The sequence below is a fragment of the Parasteatoda tepidariorum genome, chromosome 2, assembly GCF_982258835.1.
Source record: "Parasteatoda tepidariorum strain Cologne lab strain chromosome 2, Ptep-v5.0, whole genome shotgun sequence".
In the NCBI taxonomy this organism is placed as follows: domain Eukaryota; kingdom Metazoa; phylum Arthropoda; class Arachnida; order Araneae; family Theridiidae; genus Parasteatoda; species Parasteatoda tepidariorum.
Window position 1 is genome coordinate 10,532,902 of NC_141756.1, and position 23,569 is coordinate 10,556,470.

The following is a 23,569-nucleotide window of genomic DNA, read 5'->3' on the forward strand; positions in this document are numbered from 1 at the left end:
TAGACTCGCGTTGAATTTGGGCGTTAAGAAATATGCTCTAGTTTCCTTTGCAACGAAAGCATTAGGGAAAATATTTTAGCTTTAAATTATTCGTTAATAGATAGTTTGGTTTGGTGTTGAGGAAAAGCTGCGTTTTTATTATATATATTTAGGATGCTTTTAGTTTAAATGTTGGTTTGTATGTAAAATGGTCGTCGATGGAGGTTGGTCGCTCTTAGAGGTTTCCCCCACTGACTTCAAAATTGTAATCAAAGGTACGTGATTTTTTGTGAATGATTTTAATTTTGATCAGTGTTATTTTCTCGAGAGACTCAAGAGGAGACTCATGTTCGAATTCCAGCGGGGGCTGGTTGATACGAATACTACTCCCGGCTCGCACTGACCACAAAGTTGACGTAAAATATCCTCATCGATAGACGTATCATGGGTTAAAATCCCTTTGCCGTCTGGCTAACCGTGGGAGGTTTTAGTGATTTTCTTCATGTAACGCAATGCGGGTTAGTTCCATCGAAAAGTCCTGCACGAAGACTAGTTTGTCCCAATCCTTGAGCCGAAAGTTCCCTTTTCTTCTGGGTTAGGTTCAAAATTACACGGCTACGTAGTTTAATATTAATAATCGTAAACTTTTTGCTTCCAATTCTTCTTCTTCATTACATTCAGGAAATTTTTTTCTTCTGTCCCTATTAGTCGTCAATGTTGGCATTATTTTCCAATTACTCGTAAACGTGTAACAAGTAATTCATTCTTCTACTAAATTTAAAAAGTTTTATCCTTATAATATAATCCTTGAAAGAAGACTTGTTAATAGCACAGTAGTTACAAAAGAAACATAAGTATACGTTGCATAAAAACTTAGATTTATTTGAAAACCCCTACATCTTTTTAGAATGTAATAAAGATGTAATAAAAATCATCAAACTAATTATTTCATGAGTCATTAATGACCCCAGCAAAAAAAGGTTTTCAAGAACATCCCTGCCCCCCCCCCCGGAAGAAATCAAGACTAATGTTTTAGTTCAACATGTGCTACTCTTATTACGTAAATTGTAAATTTTACTCGAAGATATACAGAACATGGCTGGAAAGAATTATTCTCACTTAAACAAAAATCTGAAAAATAAATATTCCCCCCCCCCTCCAAAAAAAATTGAAATCGAACCCTTAACCTGAATAACTAAATCGTAAGTAGTAAATGTGCTTCTCTTATTTGTTATTTTTTGTAAAGGTAAAGTGAAACATTGATTATATAATAAATTTGGTTGGAAAACCATTCTCCACTAAAAAGTGATTTTAAAATATTATCCATTTAAAATTATTTTTTTAAGAAAATTATTAATACATAATTTTTTTTACCATTTATAAAAGCTGTAATTAATTCATTATTATTAATATTTTATTTCTTATAAAATCTACATCAGTCAAACTTTAAACTGTGAGCTGTTTTTTATTTAAATTTATTTATTCATTATTTAAATCAACAGAGAGTTTTGGTGATGAGTATTATAAATTTTAAAACTTATAACACAAAAATCAGTAGCCGGAAATTTAAAATTATTTTGCAAGATCGAGGCAATAAATTGTGGCTTAAATTTTATTTTATATTTCATCCATAGAGAATATTTTATCGCCAAGGTTCTACGAATCAAATGAAGAGAGGAGTTGAGTGAATCGACTTGGTAAACAAAAAGTGATTCAATCACTGTCTGAATTCTTTGCCTATAAATATTTGATAGACCTTGACTCCGAATATTTATGCATATGTTTTCTTGGTTTTTCGTCGCTTCCGGAGAAAATGAAACTGAATTTTAAAACAACTCAACTCACACGCAAGTTCTGTTAAATGACATTTGCTTCAATCGCCCTTGGTATGGCAACATTAAGTTAGTGTTTCTATGGTTTTGTTTAGTATCGTTTTTGAATTTCAGTTGTCACTCGCTTTATGCGCTGAATTTTTTAATACAATTCATGTTAAAGTTTCAGAAAATTTCCTGTTTTTTTGTAATTACTTTGTGCTCTTATGGCTTTATGTTATAAATCAAATAATTCTCTATGTAAGTAATTAAAACTAGTTTTACTTATAAAATCTCTGCTTTTTCTTTATTCTCTTAATTAGCCATTCTTGAAAATTCTTGTACTCATATTTAATTATGTTTTAATAATCTTTATATTTTTCCAATTTAAATTTTTTGTATTCTTCTTGATTTTATTTTCATCTTTTTTCGATTCAATGTATGTATGCAGACGACAATGAATACTGGCATAACGTATATAATATTCGAATGTTACATGTCGAATTATTCTCATTTTGTTTAATTAATTTTGAAGAATTAACTGTAGTAATTTATGATGTTTTGATGAGCTTTATATATTTTGACATAATAAACTTTTTTTTTTAAAGAAAAAAAATTAAATTTAGTGTATATTTACAGGTGATTATAAAAAAAGCATGACATTCGAATCTATCACAAAGAAATCGCGACACTCGTCGCAATCTATGAAGGTAATCAAATTGAAACTTATATTGATAGTTGTGATTTATTTGGTTTTATATTTGATAAAAATTACTTAAATTTTTAGAAATTTTATATTTATAATTGAGTGTTTCTATATATGAATTTTATATTCATCTATCACTATGAACTTTTCCTATAAGGGATTTTTCACTAGCCTGCAATTGTTAACATTTATTTTCTTTTTTACCTAAACTTTTTGATTACTGTTTTAAATTCATGTAATAAGTTTATTTGTTTTCAATAAAAATTTTGTATGAAGTTTTAAAACTTGTCATTTAATATTGAAAACTGTTGAAAATATCTAAAAATTTTACAAGCACTGTTATCACGAAAGAATTGTGTTTTTTAGTTAAGCTTGGCTGTGCAGATTTCAGTTTAAAGTGGTCTCCAAATTTTGGTGACAACTGGGTAGTGATATGGGAGAAACTGAATAAAAATGCAATAAAATGGGACAAGCATGAAGAGTGACCTCTAAAAAAGTCGATCTATAGTTTTTTTTATTTTTTAATTTATTACTAGTAAAAGAAACAAGTGGTAACACTTAGTTCCTTAGCAGTTTTTTAATTGCCTGATCAAGTATCATTATGAAAATTTTCTCTTTTTGCTTGTCAACCAAAACAATTCTTATCAATAATTTAAAGTAAATATTGGTATAACAGTACCCACAAATCTTAGGGATGATCTTTCAGTAGTACAAGAGAAATTAAAAATACATAAATAATAGAATTGGGCCAAAGAAGAAACTTGTATTCACCTCAAAACAAGCTGCTATATAGTATTTTTTTTAAGTTTATTTTAAATTAAGCAGTGGACAATTTCAGTTATGCTTTGATGGTATTAGTCGATGTGAACGGGTGCCAATCAGAGAAAAACCCCATAATTTTCGTTCATTGATACTTACGTATTATTCATGTTTCGATTATTAAAAACGCCTTTAGAGTACAGTACTTAACGTGCTAAAGCTTATTGTTTTGATTTTTTTTGTTTTGTATTCAGTATGTCATGATATACTATAGTAAAAACAATTTATTAATGAAACAAATTGTATTATTGATGGAATTTTTTAGTTTTGATTCCCTCATTCTCATTTTAACAAGTAATTTGTTTTAGATTATAAATGATCCTGTTCATGGGCAAATTGCTCTACACCCTGTTTGTATTGCTATAATTGATACTCCTCAATTTCAAAGACTTCGAAACATCAAACAAACAGGATTTTTAGAATATGTTTATCCTGGGGCAACTCACAATAGATTTAATCATAGTTTAGGGTTTGTATTTTTAAATTATTTTAAGTGTATAATGCTTTTTAATGCAATATTGGATCTATATAATTTAGTATGTATTTATAATAACCATTTTGTTTATTTCATGATCTAGAAAATCATTAAAAATGTTGTAAAAATTGTTATTTTTCTTTTAAATGTATATATTTTGTAAATTTTTTTTTATTGAGAGATTCCGATTTAGAATAATATTTTCATTCTAAAATTACGTTTAAATATTAAAATAGCTTTCATTTTTTATTAATGTTTTATTGTTTTCTTGAAAAACATGTTTTTAAATATCTGCTTCCCAAAACCATAGAAAAAATAAATATGGAAAACTCGTTTCAATGATCTTCTTTTAAAAAGACTTTTTTTCTGATTGAGAGATATTTTGCAGAAAATATTGAGTGTTACAATAAAACAAAAAAAAAACAAAAAATATTTAAAAAATTTTGTATTAAATAAAATTGTCATATATGCATAATAAAAGATGCACAGGTCATCAAAATTTAACCATTAGTATAAAAAATTTTTTACAATGCATATTGTTTAATTATCTTAAAGATGTTTTAAACTGTTATTGAAATTTTTATTGCTAAATGTTGTTTATATTTAATATTTCATTGGTAATGACAAAGATATTGGGGGCCATCTGGCCTTAGAGGGGAAGAGAATCTAAAATCTTCCGTTTCATTTTCTAGTTATGTACTTCGTTCCTTTTTCAAACTTTTATCCGGTTAACCTAAAAAGTGATTGGGATGTCTATTTTGAAATTTACATTGTGTGTAGTTTCTTTTTAAAAATTAGGTTTAACAAATTTATGATATACTATTAAATGTATATAAGATGCCCTTAGAATAACAGCCCCTCATTTGCTCTATCGAAAACAATGAACAAGATAAAAAAACATTCTGATGCTGTACTATTATATTTTTACCCAAATGTAATAAAAATTTGTCATTATGTAGTTATTTTGATTAAAAAGCATTATTTAAAGTTTCAAAATCTTATTCAAAGCAAATTTTAATAATTCAATGTGTGTAAATTTCAGTTTTTCTATAACCTAAAACTTAAAAAGATTTAGAAAAGCCCCCTTGATATGATATTGCAAGGTGGGGCAAAAACTGAGTTTTCCCTCGAATATTGTAAACTCTAACTACCGTAGACAATTTTTATTGTTGTCAATTTAGAATTATTTTAATTATATTTTTAAGCTATAAATATTTCTCTAAGAATTCTAAAAAGTTTTTTCATTTATACTGAAAAGAGTTTATTAAATGTATTAACAATGTTTCCATTAAATATGCAACAATGGTTGTATTAAAATGTTATCTATGAAATAATCCCCATATTTCTATCTATCAATAATTAAAAAAAAAAACAATTTTACATAGTTATGATCTTTTTATTGACAATTCTGAGTTTAAGGCAGAACTATACTTTTTTCCTGCATTTTTCCTCCACATTTTTTTACTATGTATTGCAAAAAATAGTATGCTTTAAAAACGCATTTCTACTATGTAGATTTTCTCTAAATGTGATACATTGTTAAAAAATTATGGAAGTTGTAATAGATTTACAGCTTCTTAATTTTTAGATCACTTTATTTAATTTTAAAATAATACTAATCTTATTTCAGTTAAAAAAATTTTTTTTCTTTACTTTAATTAAATATTTTTAACTTTATTATTGAATCTGAATTATAGCTATTACAGCACTCTAATGTAAATGGTATTCAATATTTAAAAAAAAAAGAAAAGGTGTTCGGTTCTAATTAAATTGGCTAGCCCTTCTATTGATCTGATGTTAAATCATTTTTTTTATGAATCAACTTGAGTGAGGAAATATATTATGTTTTATAGCTTAGTGAAATTTGATTTTAATGTTAATATTTCTTGTATTATAAAATATCCGCATTTCCTTTACATTATAAAATATGTAAAATTAAATTTTGATATTGAACAAACTAGTTTATTCTCTTATAATTATTTTTAGGGTTTGCTTTTTGGCTGGAAAATTTGCTCAAGAATTGCGGGAAAAACAACCAGAACTGTGTATTTCAGATATTGACGTTTTATGCATTGAGCTTGCTGGCTTATGCCATGATTTAGGACATGGACCATTTTCTCACACATGGGAAAGATTTGTCAACATAGTTTCAAGAAAGAAGAATCTCGGAAAAGTTTGGAAGGTATTTATTTTTATTTTTCGAGTTTCTTTTGTGGGCATCCTTAATTTACCCATAAACTGTTGAATCTTTAAGCAAAAAAATTAATCAGATAATCAAGGTTGAATGCAAGTTTTTTGAATTTCAAGATGAAAGTTATGTGGCGTGAGAACAGCCTTTCTCAAGACTTTGAAAGTCTTATTATCATAATTTATATGCTTTTTGGAAATTCCTCTTTTAAAATTGCAGTTTACACTTTGATTCTTTGAACATCTTCATTACTTCTTCATTATATTCACTGTCAAAAAATTTGTATTATAAGTATCGGCTTTCTCCCTAAACGTTTTTAGAAGGGCGGCTTGCCCTATCATCCCTTTGATCTCTATAAATATGCCCACTTTGCTTCTTCTTTTTTTTTAGTAAAAGTTTGTCTCATTACTTAATACTGCATTTTTACTCAGATTCGATTTTAAAGAAATAGCTCACTGTTTGAATATTAATTGCACACTGGTAAATTTATCTGTGTTTATAGGTTTAGTTCTGATTACTATTACAAACATTTACTTTGTTAAAATTATTCTTAACTGGATTTTTATTCTCAACTATTTTCTATAATTTTCAGTTTCAATTATAGAAAAAAGCTTTCAAGTTATTTATTAATTAATAATTTTTTTTAGAACAATTTCTTCTCCAAAATAGCCTTTTAGCATACCTTTAATTTTTTTTTATAAATTGCAAATTTTTCTCTTTTTTTGGTGATATATAATAGTATAAAAGGGTAATTTAAAAATTGTTGAAGATCAAATGAAGTTATTACATTATATTACACAATTTGATAATTTTTTATTGTGTTAAGTGAGTGCCCTTTCAAAATTGAAAGTGCCCTTTTCTGTGAGGAGACACCCTGCTTTTTTCTTTATTCTTAGGGCGAACTCTGCAAGTATTTTCTAAAAAATAGGTGACACAGTATGTTCAATAAATTTTAAGTAACTTAGTTATGATATGAATTAATAGGTTTAAAATAGTGAGCATTATTCTATAGTATATGCACATTCTGTAATGAATATAAACTTTAATATGCTGGGTTTTCCTTTGAAAATTATATTTTTGTTTATTTTGTTGCAATACAGTATTTTGTTTTGGTGGTTTCAAGATCGAAATAATTCTGTCTTGAAGCCATGTAAACAGAAGTACAGTAGAACCTCAATTCACGGAGTTTCCTGTTAACCGAGCCAATAACAAAGCCTGTTTTTTTCCTTCTGTGTAAGCCACGAGAAAGACCATACTTTTTAATTCATTGTCTGGCTCTACTGCCCCCGAAAACATTCAACTTCCAAGAAATATTGCACCCTGGGAAGTCAATAGCGGCGAACAATGGTTTGTTTTCAGTGGCTGTGGGGCTCTATTGAACACCAGATGCAATGTGTTATCAGACTGTCCTTTTGTAACAATGTACTTTTGCAACAAAGAGTAACAGAATATTTTAAGGAATAGTAATGTAAAATTAGCAAATTAATGTATATTAAATTTAAAAAATACAATAAATTTTTGAGATTCGTGTTATTTTTAAAGTACATCATTTAGTTTAATTTTAGAAATTGTTAAATAAATTATATTTCCTTTCTGAAATTTATTACGAGTAGTTGATTTCCTTTTTAAATTTGTTCAGCTGTGAAACATAGCTTTATTTTATTTTTATTATTTAAGAAACGTACTGTTGTTTTTTATTTCAAAAGATGTTAAATTTGTGAGCAAGTTGAGTTTTATACACTTGCTCAGATAATGGAGGTTCTACTATAATGATATAAGTAGTAATGATATAAGTATATAATGAACGATGTTTATGCAATATTACATCTTATTTTCAAGGCAGTTATGTACTCTTTGTATGTGCAGATAAATTGCTTAAAACTCTCTTGAGTCAGTTTGAATTAGGTAAAAAATTTTATATACTGCAAAAATATTTTTATATTGATATTTACATTTAAAAAAAATAATTTTGATGTTTTTTTTATTAGTTAGGAGAAGTTTTGCTTAACAAAATAAATTTAAATAAAAAAAATGTGCAACTCTGATTTAGCATTGTTCATGGGACAAAAACATTGTTAAATATGGGAGGGAAGTTGCAATATCAGGTTTATGAAAATACCCCTCAAGTAAAAATTAGTAAAAATGTATAGAAACTAAGATAAACACATACTAAAACTTCGATGTAACTTTTTAATTTTAATAAAGGAGCCAAAGCTTTCATTTCTTTGACTTAAAGATTTTACTTTAAGTCAAACTTTGACTTAAGTTTAAACTTTGACTTAAGAGATTTTACTTGCTTATTATATTTAAATTTCAAAGATGACAATGAGCTTTCTAGCAGTTCTTCCCAGTTCTATCTCTTAATTTGTTTGATGAAGTTTTTACTGTTTTCCCTTTATTTAGCATTTTCCCCAAGTAATGCCATTTTGATTGGATGATATTCTCTTGGCAAAGAATCATTTTAAGGGAAGATCATGCAAGTTCTAATGATTTTGCTAGATCATTTTTCGTGCAAACAAATTACTTAGATTTTTCAGTAATGCTGATTTTTTTTAGCCAGGGACAAGGGCTTACGTTTTGCAGCATTTTGCTTTACAATTTCTCACTGAATGAGAAGCAAATAAAGAAAGAATTTAACCATGCCGCGTTTTAAGCTACTAGTGACCTCAAAATTACCCTTTCCTATTGTTCGATTGATAAGCATGCAGGGGTGTGAAGGGAGATAGGAATTTCTTTCACTGGTCAGTTCAATCAGGACCTGAGAATGTTGGGAGGTCCTAGAGAAGCATGTTATTAAAGGGAACAAATATAGAATATGTGATGACGCATTTTGACAGATAAACACCCCTTAAACAATAGCTACTTGATTTGGTTGCTTTTCTTAAGATTATAAAAAAAGTAATAAAAATATGATATCTATGAGGGGAAGGGATGAGTAGAAACATTAATATTTCTTGGTTAGAATGTAGGTGGGTGCTCTAAATACTAGACCTAATTTAGTTTATTGACATAGGAAAAAAAAGAGAGAGAGGTGAAATGGTGTTAATGCTCGGAAGTTATTGTTCCCGAATTCGGAGTACATTCTGAGTTCTACTGAAACAGCAATTTTCACAAATATCTTTGCTTTGTTTTTTTCAGCATGAAATTGTATCTGCCAATATGATTGACTACCTGATTGAAGAGAACAACTTATATCCTCTTCTTAATAGCTATGGTATAGGACCTGAGGAAATAAATTTAGTTAAAGATTATATCATTGGGACAAAGGTACCTTTCATTGCATTATTTTTAAAGTAATCATATAACTTTTTAAGAAATTTTTTTTTGATGACCCCATTAGTTGCAGCTAACATTCAGTTGTCTTTTATAGCCCACAGATCCCAATAGAGCATTTCTTCATCAGGTAATTGAAATGTTTCCATTATATTAAAAAAGTTTTAAGTTTCTGTATTTAAATTCACTAGAGTTATTGTAATTCATGCATATTTCTGATTTCATAATTTTGTTGCGTGTTTGGTTTTGATCCATTATTGTTATTATTGTTGCAATTTTTAATATCGATGTTTATATTGAAGTTTAAAGAAAATCTAATTAAAAATATTAATGCATTTCCGCAACAGGCTTGATAAACACACACAACCTGATAGTTTTTGGGCAATGAGAGTTCTGGAAGTTAAGGCTGCATAATTTTATAACCTATGAGAGGATGGTGAATGTGATCAGTATTATCAATTTCACAGGCAAGCTATTACTTCAGAAATAAGCCAGTACTTGCTAACCTGAATCTGAACGTTTATTGTCTTTCACATGATTGAGCAGTGCCTTAATCAACGTGTCATCATAATTTAAAATTAAACTATGTGTTATATAATTGTTTTCTTTTAATAACTTAAGTTATAATATTAATATATCTTTTTTACATGAATACTTAATTTAATCATTTTTTTAGGAGCATTATATTTAATGACTATTATTTTTGATTTATATTAATAAAAAATTGTTAGTTGCCTTAATTTTAAATTATAATTTTTTAATTAAAATCTTGTTTAATCTTGTTAAATTTTGAACTTAACATCATTTAAAAAAAATTGACAGTTATTTTATTGCATAGCTATTAATCTGGAAAAAATATGTTTAATTAAGGGAGTTTATCACCATTAATAATTGAATAACATTGTTTTCAGCATGTTTTTTTAAATTTATTACTAATTTCCTAAATACATTTCTTTTTCATTCATTAGCAAAATAAATAATTCATTAACAATCAAATATGCCATTTGCTCACAAATATAAAGCTACACGTCATATTCGCCTATATTATTACATATGGTTAGACGCTCCATTAAGAAATTGCGTGACAATAAAGGTAATTAAAAAATAAATAATAAGGTAAAGAAATGATTAATGCTGTCTGGCATCATGTTTAGCAAACAAAGACAAATATTTAGTGAAATCTAGGTTAATCTTTACATATTTTGTATTATAGTTAAGAATGAGTTACAATTTAAGAATGCACAACAATTGTTAATCGAGCCCTAGCTTCAACTGCTGAAAAGCCGGGGGAAATGAAGGAAACACGTTTTTTTTTAGTGTGCTCTGTTTGCGTTTAGGCCACAACCACTAGTGAGCAAGGCAGTTCTCATACTTTGTCACCCTTGGTGAGGCAAGTCCATCAAATATACATTAAGAAATGTATTTATAATTTACATTTTATTAAATATGTTTGTTTACATTTATGTGTTTATAATTAACACATTATTAAAAATGCTGATGTTGGAATTATAATACTAGAATTACGAGATTTTTCAAGGTAAATAGCATTTTAATCTCAGAACATTATTAAAAATTATTTTAAAATTTATTAAAAAACACGACTGTAATGCTGTATGTATTAAAATCATTCTCACAATTAAAGTAATTTATTCTTATTAGTCTGCTAGCCAAGTGCTCAGAATCATTATTAAAAGGATGTTTAATTGCAACCAGGTTAGGTCATTGTCTCTGATATTTAAACAAAGTTATTTTTTTCAACTAAAAATGCAAGTCAGTTGTTTTAACCAGTATGTAATTTTTGTGTCTCAGAACTAGCCCATTGAGTAGTCCTTTTTTTTTAATCGAAAAAATATTCCAAGTAGCAATTATGTTTATTCTGTTTATTTACATGTTATAGATTGTGAATAATGATGACTCTGGATTAGATGTTGACAAATGGGATTATTTCCTTAGAGACTGTCATTATTTGGGTTTGCCTTGTAATTTTGAGTATGAACGTTTAATACAGTTTGCTACAGTTCTTCCGGTGGGTGGAAAGTTTCAAATCTGTTTTAGAGATAAGGTAAAAAAATGTTGATTTTGATTTTTTTTAAGTAACTCAAACAGCAATTTTATATCTATAGTATGTATGTGCACTTATTATTTATGTATTTCTTTAAACATGTAGTTCTTAAGCTTTCATAGCATTTTTTTTAAAAACTCTTTTACGTTTTAAAATGTAGAGGTACTGATACAAGGTTTTAAAGATTTAAATTTCTTGATATTTAAATTTTTTTTTTTGTTAAGAAATTGTTTTCTTAATTGTACCATGTTCTAAACAAATACTGTTCAAAAATCTATGTAAAAGTGACAGATATTGATTTTTATGTTTAGTAAAAGAAAATAAACTATCAAACTATATTTTTTAATAGAGAATGTTAATAACCTACCATAATTTTAATGCTTTTAAAAGTGACAATGTGTCCAAAATTTTAAATATCTTTTAATTAAAAAATATTATACATATACTTTGCAAATACTTGCAGGCATACTGCGTTTAAAGGCAAATTGAAATGGTTCTTTTAATTCTAAGGTTTAATTAAGTTTTTACCAATTCCTTTAAAAAATGAATTCATTGGGGCTCCCAAGAGATAATCTTTAATGTATCTTTTTTTTAAGAAAAAGTTTTGCTTCCCAAATCTTAAACAATCTTTATTTTTAAATGATTGCATAAAAAAGCTGTTTAAGTAAAATCTTTGCTGAAGTTTCAAAATTATTTATGTCTATGCATTTTTCTTGAACATTCTATTTTGTGTAGCATTTTCCATGGTAGATAAGTAAGCAACCCTAATAGTATAACGATTGATTCAATTGCCATCTATTGCTTCTGTTGCATGTCTGAATTAAATTTCTGTTGCATGATCTTAGTTTAAATATTATGCTTTTGTAATTAATTTTATGACAACTCATAAAATTAATTTTTCAATTGAACTCATAAAGTCTCACATAAAGATAGAAATTTTACTGAAATTCATTTAGAAATACTTTTATTTTTTTACACAACCATCAAGGGAATTGCGTTATCTTCACACTCATTTTCAACTTTATTTGCATTTTTTAATGAATTTTTTTTCGTAACATACTATCCTTAACTTTAACCATTCATAAGAAAATTATTTTTTAAACTTTAAATAAAGTTGTATCAAATTAACTTACATCACAGGTAAGAATAAATTAATGCATTTGTATCCTCCGAAGAAAGTTAGAAAAGCCTCCTCTTATTGCGCTTCCATCTGCTGATAATTGAGAAAACCACCATCAGGAATAAAATGAATAAGTAACACAATTCTGCAGTAAATAAAGGCTGAATAATATCTGTTAGTGTTTTAATAGAAATAGTTTCTTTGTGATGTTAACCTGTTGTTAGTGCTTTGTAATGTTAGTACCTTGATTAAACAAAAGCGGAGATTTATAGATAAATCATTGACTTGTATTTACTAGTTTCTACAAAAAGTTAAAGTGCAACCATTAGAGTGAGAAATGACTGCGCTGTTTTCCTGTATTGCTTAAGAATAATGTGTCAAATGTAAATATGATTTTTGTTACAAAATTTTATTAAATTAACAGTGAAAGAGTTAATTGTATTGTCTGGAAAAAAACCCTAACAGAATCACTGCTTCATAGATGGCAGATAATTTTGCCTCAACGTAATACACTTTCTTGTTTTAAAATAGTCAATTACAACTGGTTTCAAATCTGCTTTAGAATAATGAGTAATATCTGAAAGTATGTTTAAATTTGTGTCTGAAATACATTTTGTGTTTAGTTCCTATTACTAAATTATTTAAGCTGCATTAAACAAAAGAAAAGTCTACTTTCTTATTAAAATTCTGTGATGAGCTAGATGCTACATAAAACCATAAGTTTGTCATTCTAGAAACATAGCAATTGCTGTTTCAAATGCAAGAAATTTTTTTACCATATTAAATTTTTAAATAATTTTGTAACCTATTTGTTGTTGTGATAATGTATTTTTTTATATCAGATACCTATTTCTGACTCAATAATGGGACTTAAAGTTCTGTTGTTTTTAGTGTCTAAATTAAGTGTTTAGTGTTAGATTGTTTACTGAAGAATAAACAAAGTTTTTGTATTTTCAGGCTAGAGTCTGTGTATAATGTGTTTCGAACAAGGAGTAATTTGCATCGTATGGCATACCAGCATAAAATACTTACAACGATTGAAAGAATGTACTTGCTTTTTTAATTAAATAAATCAATTTATAATATTTTTATTGTTTTCTAATGTTTTATTTTTATTAATTTTCAGGATAATCGATGCTCTTATTTTATCTGATGGCAAATGTTTTGGACCTTCTGGGTGAATATATATTTATTTATTTAGTATATTTTTTTATTAGATTTTTATTACTTTTCTTTCTTAACTGAACAAAATGTGAATCACATTAGATATCTGAAATCTAATCAGATTATAAATTGTTGTTCAGTTTTTATCTTTTGACAATCATTAACAGCAATTTTAATCTTAAATTAGATTATTCCTCTAAGATTATTATTTAATTATAAAATTGGTTTAATTTTCAAAATTATTAGCTTCAAATCAGAACTTTACAATATGTTAGTTCTGATCCTCATGGATCAGAACTAACTGGATCTGATCCTCATGGATCATGTATGCTGTTAAGTTTTTTTGTTAAGTTTAAGTTTTTTTTAAATGTGTAATTGATTAAATTAAAACAAACTGTTTTATGAGATATATATTTTATAAAAAAACTAAATAAATTTAATAATTTTATAAACTTTTATTCATATTAAATATATTAGTCTAATTACAGTCGGACCAGTTTGTCTCGAATCTCACGGGATAAGCGAAAAATTTGAGATAAAGAGGTTTCCAGTTATACAGGTAGTTTAAAAAATTAAACTTAATTAAGAAATTCGATTAAAAGTGCTTTAATTGTTTTTAATAGAAAAATACAGGCATTTCTGCAAACCACATATATCTATTTTCATAAAAAAAATTTTAACATTTGTGCTCGATTATTAGAAATTCGAGAAACTGAGGTTTTGAATGAAAAAGTTTCGAGATGGACGTGGAAAATACATTAATTTTAAATAGTAAATTAAAAGAATCTTAGAAATTTTGAGATATAGAGGTTTTTGAGATAGACAGGTTTAACTGTACATACTTTCAAGTTTTATAAATCTTACATTTACATTATATGCTGTTAAAACCTATACCAGTAATTTCCAAGCAAAAAGCTCAAATAATTTACTGTATTAAAAAGTTTTTAGCTCCATATTTCCTTTTATGTGATAATTCTTTTTTATTTAAACACAATTTTATAAATATGCATATTTCCTTTTTTTAAACAGTGAGTTAATGTGAGTAATAAAAAATTTACCTATTCTACTTCTACATTATTATGTTCAACTTCATAACGAACTATAAATCATTCAAAAAGGTACAAAGATAGTGTCAGATCATCTATGCAATGTTATTATCTATGTATTAAAATGCCTAAACTCAAATATTAATTATTCAAATATAATGTCATTATTATATACAAAACTTTTTCCTTCACTTCAAATAGTGGATTAAATGTTTTATTTGGTGCATTTACCTAGCGCTGATCATTTCGATGGCTCCCAGAGGCAGAAAAATATACTGTGGTTAGACAAAATAATGGAAACTCTTCTCTATTAACACTTTTTTTGATCTTTTTAAAAAAAATACTTAAATAATCGTTTTATAAATTTAAAAGTGTATAGTATATGCGATTTCTCATACTTAACAACAAAGTTTAGAGATTTGAGGGACCGACAATAAGTTACTAATCTAAAATAGTGTTTTTAAACACCCTATGCTAAGAAATGTAGCAATGGATTTAAAACTTATAATAATTAATTTGGTCATTATGTCTAATAATTGCACAAAATTTCGTAATCCTCACTTATATATATTTATGGAGATGTGGACATTTTTATGAAAAACTGATTTTATTATCTTAGTTTTTTTGCTATAACTTCGATAAAATTAAACAAAATTTTTGGAGTAATTTAAAATTAATTACAAAATTATTACTTTAAAGATTGAGAAAAATTGTCGCAAGATATGAGTAATTAAAATAGTTCCTTTAAACTGCATATGAACAGGAAAAATTTTAATTTATTTTCTTAATTTATAGTAAATCGTGTATGGCAACTAATAAAAAAAAATCTGATTTGAATATCTTAAAAATGTAAAAAGTTTCATGCCTTTTTCTGAAAAGTTTAAGTATTTATTAAAAGAAATCTCAAATAGATATGACGCTTTCGCAAAATTTATTTTACACCATTAAACAAGATTTATTGAAAATGACACCTCATTATTGGGGATCATCAACCATTAAAGTATCTTTTCTTTTGTTTTCTTTCCTTATACTTTAATCATATTTTGGTTTATGAACGTTTTTTGCAAGGAGGATGCAAAATAATTTTTATGATACAAAATAATATTTATAGAAGCCCCTTTATCATTTTGAGTTTGTTTTAAAGGTACAAAAAAGCATAAAAGTAGCATTTAAAAATTTTAAGATATTTAAATTTGACTTTTTTTCATTACTTGCAAAATACTGAGAAATGATGAAAAACAATTTGTTTAAATTTTTTTTGTGCATGCACGGTATAAAAGAACTACTTTAATAACTTATATATGCACAGGCTTCAAAGAATTTTTTTCAAATTTAAAATAAAATTTTTTAATTAATTTTATGTTGCTCTAAAAATTTTGTTAAATTTTATTGAATATTTTTAAAGTTATAGTGAAAAAACGTAAGGCAAAAAAATTAGTTTTTTTATTATAAAAATGTTCATATTTCCGTAAATATTTAATGTAGGATTACAAAATTTCATGCAATTATCGTATATAATAACCAAAGTTATTGTTATGAGTTACAAACTTATTGCTGCATTTTTTGGCACAGTATGTGCAAAAACACTATTTTCCATATGTATATAATTTATTGTCTGTCCCTCAAACCTCTAAAAAGTTTTAAACTTCATTGATAAGTATGAGATATCGCATGATCAAAACACTTCTGAGATTATAAAATGTAAGTATTTCTTGAGAAATTTAAAAAATTTGTCAGTATAGAAGTGTTTCCATTATTTTGTCCACCCCCTGTATGTATAAGTGTATATGTGTATACAGGGCCCGCACTAATCATTTGCTACTTAGCCAAATGCAATGAAATGGTAAATTTTGCAAATAAAATTGTGCTTTGGCGAAAGTAATCAAGCGTTTTATATGAGATGAATAATAAAACTGAAACAGTTTCATTTTGTTATTTTGTAATTATTGAAGTAATATATAATAAGCTTCGTTGATTGTAATGCTAAATCGCACACTGTGACCACAATAGTTTTTTATTGCATATATAGAAAAACTGAAAAAGTTTTTTTTTACGATATTGTTAATAATCAGGGAAATTAGGGTTAATTAATCTAATTGGCAGTATTGTTAAATAACGATCATTTGCATCAAGACTTATAATCAGTTTTCACTAAGAATTTCAAACATATTCAAACCAGCTTTGCTTGTGTTTGAGGAACAAACATATTTCTGAAGGGTGTTAGTTTAAATTTGAAGCAAATATTTATAATTTACTTCTAAGCTCAGTTAAATTTATTACATCACAATATCAAAAGATCACATGTTGTTCATTTATTCTTTTCCAAATGATTTTGGAAAATCTTTCTCTAAAAATTATCGCATTAATGACATAGAATCTCTAATGACAAACTAAATCTAATTAAAACAAAAGATTTTTGTTCATTATTATTTAATTATATAAATATATTAGTTTCTTGAAATTTTGATCTTATTTAACATGAAAAAGATGCTTTCTATGCTTTGTAATATTAAAATATTTTCCTTTCTCTCTTTAGAGAGGTATTGCAATTTTGGAATTGGAGTATTGCTGCTGCACAACCTTTGAGTGAAGGGCTTCAAGATTTTCTGAAAAAGTATTGCATTTTGACTGACGAAGTAGTGTTTTCATCTATGAAATTTTCACCCGAACAGTCTGTTAAACCTGCATCTAACATAATTGAAGCAATTGAACGGAGATCTTGTAAAGACTGTGGTTTCTACAAGCATATTGGAATGAAAATTCTGCCTCATTATATTAGTGAAGTAAGAATTATGATAATTTAATTTCTATTTCTTGTAAAAAATAGATAATTTAATTTATATTTTTAGTAAAATATTAAGGCAGTCTACTATGGATTTTAGTTAGGATCTAAATTATTTTAGAATTTAATTTTGGATTTCTATTTTACGAAAGAACAAATATTCTTTAATTTCTCTTGTCATTCCTAATTTTTCTTAAATTTAAATTAGTTTGTAATTTTATTTCTTCTTTATTTGTTGAAGATATTATAAAAGTATTTTTTTAGAAAAAAGAAATATTGGCAATCAATCCGAAAATCTCAATGTATATCAAAGTTATGCTTTACCCAAAGTTCTTTAAAATACTTACCTCTGAAGGTTATTTATTTATTACTCATTAATATTAACAAAACTTTTTTTTGTGTATATTTTTCAAGAAATTATTTCTGTCATGTAATATTTTTTTCGGGAGATATTTTTTTTTCTATGATAAAATTAAACTTGTTACAGTATCTCTATTTGGTAGAAATTGCTAAATAAAAACTGGAAAAAAAAATGCACATAGTTTTATTAATTTTTGTTTAGAAAAATTTAAGTAAACTTTTTAGTAACACACATTTCTTATCTCAGTAAAGAATGTCTTATCTTTTTTTATGATTATGTTTGTTGTAAAAATAATGTTTTTTGAAGGATGCTCATTCTCACATTCATCCATATTCGACTTAAACACCGAGAGGATCGGGATATTCAAAGACATACATACATGTTATTACTAACATAAAATATTATCAACACAAAATATTATCAACACAATCTGTGTGATCCTGCTTAAATTTTTACATAGTGCTAATTTGTACATAGTGCTAATATTGTATAGATTTTTATTTCAAAATAAGAAATCATTACATATCTTTTTTATTTTTAGTGGTATCTCTTAATGCCGCTCTGAATAATTATAATAAAAATTATCCTTTATAAATTTGTAAATTTCAGTTTAATTAATTATTACAAGTCTTTGGCAGTTTAATTTTCAGGAAGTTATTTATAAGCAAAATATACATTAACTTAAAGTTTTTTTCCCGATAATTTTAGTTATTTTTATGCTGAAAAAAATCTGATGTTTCCTATTTATTGGTTCTTATATTTTGAGAGATAAAATTTAAGCTCTTTATGTACTAGCCGTTTTGACAAAAATTTTAAATTTATATCTTGCAACTTTTTGAGACAAGGTAAATGAATAAAAAGGGTTTCATTTTTCTCAAAGAATATTTCTTTCATCTAAAATCTGGAATAATTTGACAAAAGGAATTATGCTTACAAGAAGTTTATTATGAATATAAGTTTATTTTTGTGTGAAATGTAATTTTTTTATTGATAGATAGGCTAAAAGCTTATTAATTTTCTATTTTAAGAAACTTAAGGTTTGGATGAACTAGCTCACTCTTAAAATAATCTTTAAATTTTTTTTAAACTTTATTTTTGAAATGGTTATGTAGTACAAGTATCTTACAATTATTACTTTCTCTCATAAATTACTACAATAATCTGTTAAACCGAACAAATTCACTGAAAAAATTGTTTTATTCTAAATAATTCATTTAATATTTTGTATTGTGTAATATTATTTTAAGAAAATTATTTATATTAAACTATTTAAATGTGTCATTTTTTATATTAGAGAGAAATTCATCATGGTATTACTTCTTTTTTGTTATCTGCCAATGAAGCTGTGATGCAATCAATTATAAATTCTGATCCTGCAAAAGAAAACTTAAATCTTACAGACTGCAATTTCTTGAAACCAGATGATATTTGTGTTTCTGTAAGTATTGGGAGGAAAAATTACTATGGGATTTTTTTTAAGTAACTAAACTCTAATGAAGTAGGATAGATTTGATGATTCAAAAATATCTATTACATACTCGATATAAAATGGTTTCAAAATTTATGTGTAAGTGCCAAACTAAGTTTTACCAATGCATATCTAAGCTTATTTGTTATTCAAAAATCATTATTTAAAGTAAAATATAATGCATCATTTTTAAGAATAATTATTTTAATTTAATTCTGTTCTCAATTTTATTTCGTTATTTAAATCTATTGAGATAACATCTCCCAGTGGTCGTAAAAACTACATTATTATAGTTTTTTACAATTACAATTACTTTGTTGCAAATATAGTTAACTACAAATACTCTTTTTTAAACAGTCACAGGCTACTAAGCTCACGTAAAAAGTAGGTGCCAGGAATCTCTACAAACTGGTTTTTTTTTTGTATCGCACTACTCACTACACTACAAACTACAAAAAAGTAGTGACTACCAAAGTTTCACTACTTGTAGTGCGCTTCTTCCGACCACTGATTTCCCCATTTTTCTCTGTCCTGAACATCAGAGTCACCACTGTCATGCACTTCCTCTCATTCAGTAATTTTGGAGAAAAAAGAAGGGTGACTTGCGAGAGTTCAAATGAGTTCTCTTTTCTGGTAGATTCATGTTTTATACTTATGCAGGCAAGAGAGGAAAGTTGAAAGGTTTGGAAGTATTAAGATTAGCAGCCCAGCAAAATAAATAGCATAATTTTTTGACAAGGCTTTGCTAAACTTAAAACTATTTTAGTATTCCAGTTTTTCAATTAGTAGAAACTGTACAAAATTGTATACATTTTTACATAATTATTAAAAGTTAAATTTTTGAATGGTTTTAAATGCGTTAAAAATGTATAAATAATAATAACTTTTGATAAAACTTATTACAATTTAATTCAGTTGATTTCTCGAAAAAAGTGAGTTATTTTGTATCCTTTCTGTGTATTAATTATTTTATTGGTTTATCAAAGTATAGAAAAAAGACGTTTAAATTTTAATCTAACATATATTTTACAACAGTACTGCATCTTGTAAAAATATGGATATTTTTTCTGGCATTAAGAGTTTTGAAAAACATTTATGGTAAATGATTTTACCCATATTATAGAGTCAAAAAATAAAATAGAAATTGGGAATAAAAATTTAAATTAAAAAACTTTAAAAAAAAAATATGCTCCACTCTTTTCGTCTTTCCGATTTTATTTCAACTTAACACCTACGATGATAAGTTTAACCAGCTTTCATACTTTGGCTTGAATTTTCAATTTTTCATGCATTATTGCAATTAAAGAAGAGCAGTATAAATTTAAAAAGATCTGATGATTTTATCAAAATTTTTTAAGTGATAAAGAACTTTGCCTTGTCAAACAGTTTTAATAATTTTGTAATAGTGCAGGAAAGGATGCATTAATTTATAATAAATAACTCTATGTAATCATTATTTTATGATTGTTGCTGTGAAAGTTGATGAAGTTGTGTTTTTATGTGTTTTATTTATTTGCTAGATAGTTTTGAAAGTCGGTTATTCTATTATATTCTTTCTAAAATTAGAGGGAATAAAATGGAATAATCAGGATTAATATGATGTTTTGAGGAAATGGTGAACATTCTATAGTTTCATTTATGTAATAAATAAAACAATTGTAATTCCAACATGTGAAATATATAAGTATGGTAAACGTATAGTGCTTACATAAGAAATGTATAAGGTCATCAAATTTTTGTTGTACAATAATATGCAGCTCAGTTAACCAACATTTTTCAAGATTTTTGACTTTAAAATTCTCACGTCAGTTATTTTCATTAAAGTAACAAAGAGAAAAAGAAGGTTAAAAAGTACTCGCTCTTGATTCACCCAACAGTCAAGTGGTCTCATTATGAGGACAAAAATTATCTTCATGTTATATTTCACATCTATGGATAATAGAGTAAGAGAATAATAAAATGTCATAAAATAAAATGTAATGTATTTTTATCCCATTTTGTTTAAAGATTAAAGGCTACACTTTTTATTTAGTTAACCATTCATTTTTGTTTTATTATTATCATAGAAGTCTACCTGAGTAAAGATTCTTATTTTCTTTCTAAATAGTATTTTTAAATAAAAAAAAAATTCTTTTGAAAATCCTTACTTAAAATAAATGCAAAGTATTTTTTTTTAAACTTCTTTCTATTTAGAACAAAGAATATTCTCTTAACTTAGTTGTTCATTAAACTTTTCTAATACATTAAAAATGTATGGGGAAAACAGATACTCCATTATTTTGTTGCTAAATTATCTTGTTAAAGAAATATTTTTCCTATGTATTTTTTAAACTTATTTTCTAAAGATCAAAGACACACTTTTAAAAGTAAATTACAAAAAAGAGTATCTTTTTCTCTTGCTTAATAATCTTTTTAAATAAATGTTCTAAAAATCATTATTATTTTAACATAAATTACAATTATTGTATCAATGATTTTAGTTTTAGGTTAGATTTTATACTTTTAATAATTTCTTCACTATTTTTTTTTAAATGTTGTAACAGTATAATGGGATAACGGAGCATATAGATTCAGATATTTTATTTTTTTAATTTTGAAATAGGTTTTTTTAGAATAAGATTTTGTCCACCGAATGAACTACTTGAAGTAAAATTAATCAAATCAAAATCACTCAAAAGATTTCAAAGGATTTTCAATCAAAGGATTAATTTTTTATTTTGTTCATTTTAATATATATCACTTTTTTATCATAAATAATTATCAAGTACACTTTTAAAACTAAATTTCTTTATAATTATTGTACGCATTTGAAATTTTAAGCAAAGTAGCTATTGTGCTCGTGTTTGATTTAGAACAATGACATGTTAACAAATAAGTTGAATTAATTCTCATACATGGTTATCCTTGGCAGTTCTACCTCTTAAGTTAAAATATGTTATGCTTCAGACAGGTTTAGTATTAAAAACACTACAAATAATTATATTAGTATGTAGAAATTTAGTAATGAATTTTTATAAAATTTTAAGGTTGAAATTTATATCTTTACTTAGTAAATTATAAATTTAAATTAAAAATTTTTTTTAAAAATAATTTACTTGAAAAATATGATTACAGAGTTTTATAATTTTTTATTTCTGAAATTTTACATTCTTTACATACGTATTTTTATTAAATGTTTTATTTAATTCAAAAGGTAAGAATTAATTGGAAAATTATTAATATTATAATAATTTCATAATTTTAAAAATATTTTTTTTAGCATTTGCTGCTCTTTTAATTCAGATATTTTATTATTTAATACATGTTTATCTGAAATTATTATTGTGAAATGATGTATTGCATTCAATGCTGAAATATATTTTTTCTTGACATTGGGATTTGATATTAAGCTTTATTTCAAAGTATTTTTGGACGTATGATATTGTCTTGAATAATGTATAGAATGTAAAGTTTACTGTATAGAATTCGTAGATAATGTTGATGATCGATGATAGATTTGAAATTTAATTATATTTTAAACTCGTAATATTTTTTTTTCTGGTTGCAGTTCTTATTGATCAAATTTTCTAATATTTTTAAATAGAAATAGAGTGTTAAAGAATGTGATTTTGTTTCACTTTATTTACAGGTTCTTTCAATAAACTGGGGAAAGAAGGATAAAAATCCTGTTGATTCAGTCCACTTCTACTCTAAAAACCTAGTTTTGACCAAAAATTTCTTTGAAACTTCAGCCTTATTGCCAAAATCATTTGAAGAAATTCAAGCTCATGTAATATGCCGTCGTAATGATCCTTTCGCTATACAAGTTGCTAGGCGGTGTTTGGATAAATTCTTTAACTTTTTTCATGCTAATGGGAATGGGAAATAATAGTATAAAATAAAAAAGCAGTTTTTGTAAGAAAAGTTACGAAAAGTAAAAAGTAATCAATAAAAATGCTGATCAGCACACATCACAAAATCCATGTATGTTATTTCCTGCATATGCATGCCAAAGTGCTGTTGATGCATAATATGAAAGACAAAAAAGGAAAACATGATGATGGTATATAAAGTAAGAAAGGGTATAAGAGAAGGTAATTTATGTAAAAGGATGTTTCAAACTTATTATTATTTTTTTCATTTTAAGTTCTATACATTTGACTGCTTTAGTGCTATTTATAATTATTTCCCAATTGTTTTATCTTTTCCTTCACTTTTGTTTTTATTTATACTAAAATATATATGTATATATATCTATATTAATATATTGATTTATTTATTTGGAATTGTAAAAATTATATTTACAAATAACATATATTTCTTATTATACATTTTT

The 23,569-nt window shown here is 25.8% G+C and overlaps 1 protein-coding gene across 1 annotated transcript; it reads left to right on the top strand.

The window, feature by feature from the left end:
- The first annotated feature begins 1,842 nt into the window (after positions 1-1,842).
- fal (SAM and HD domain containing deoxynucleoside triphosphate triphosphohydrolase falten) lies at positions 1,843-23,257 on the top strand. Its single transcript, XM_087156450.1, has 12 exons — positions 1,843-2,051; positions 2,430-2,500; positions 3,624-3,784; positions 5,777-5,972; positions 9,117-9,245; positions 9,349-9,381; positions 11,149-11,313; positions 13,338-13,480; positions 13,560-13,610; positions 17,180-17,426; positions 19,081-19,224; positions 22,883-23,257. The coding sequence occupies exons 1-12, from the start codon at positions 2,018-2,020 to the stop codon at positions 23,120-23,122; spliced, it is 1,614 nt and encodes a 537-aa protein (XP_087012576.1). The 5' UTR covers positions 1,843-2,017; the 3' UTR covers positions 23,123-23,257.
- The last annotated feature ends 312 nt before the right edge of the window (positions 23,258-23,569 follow it).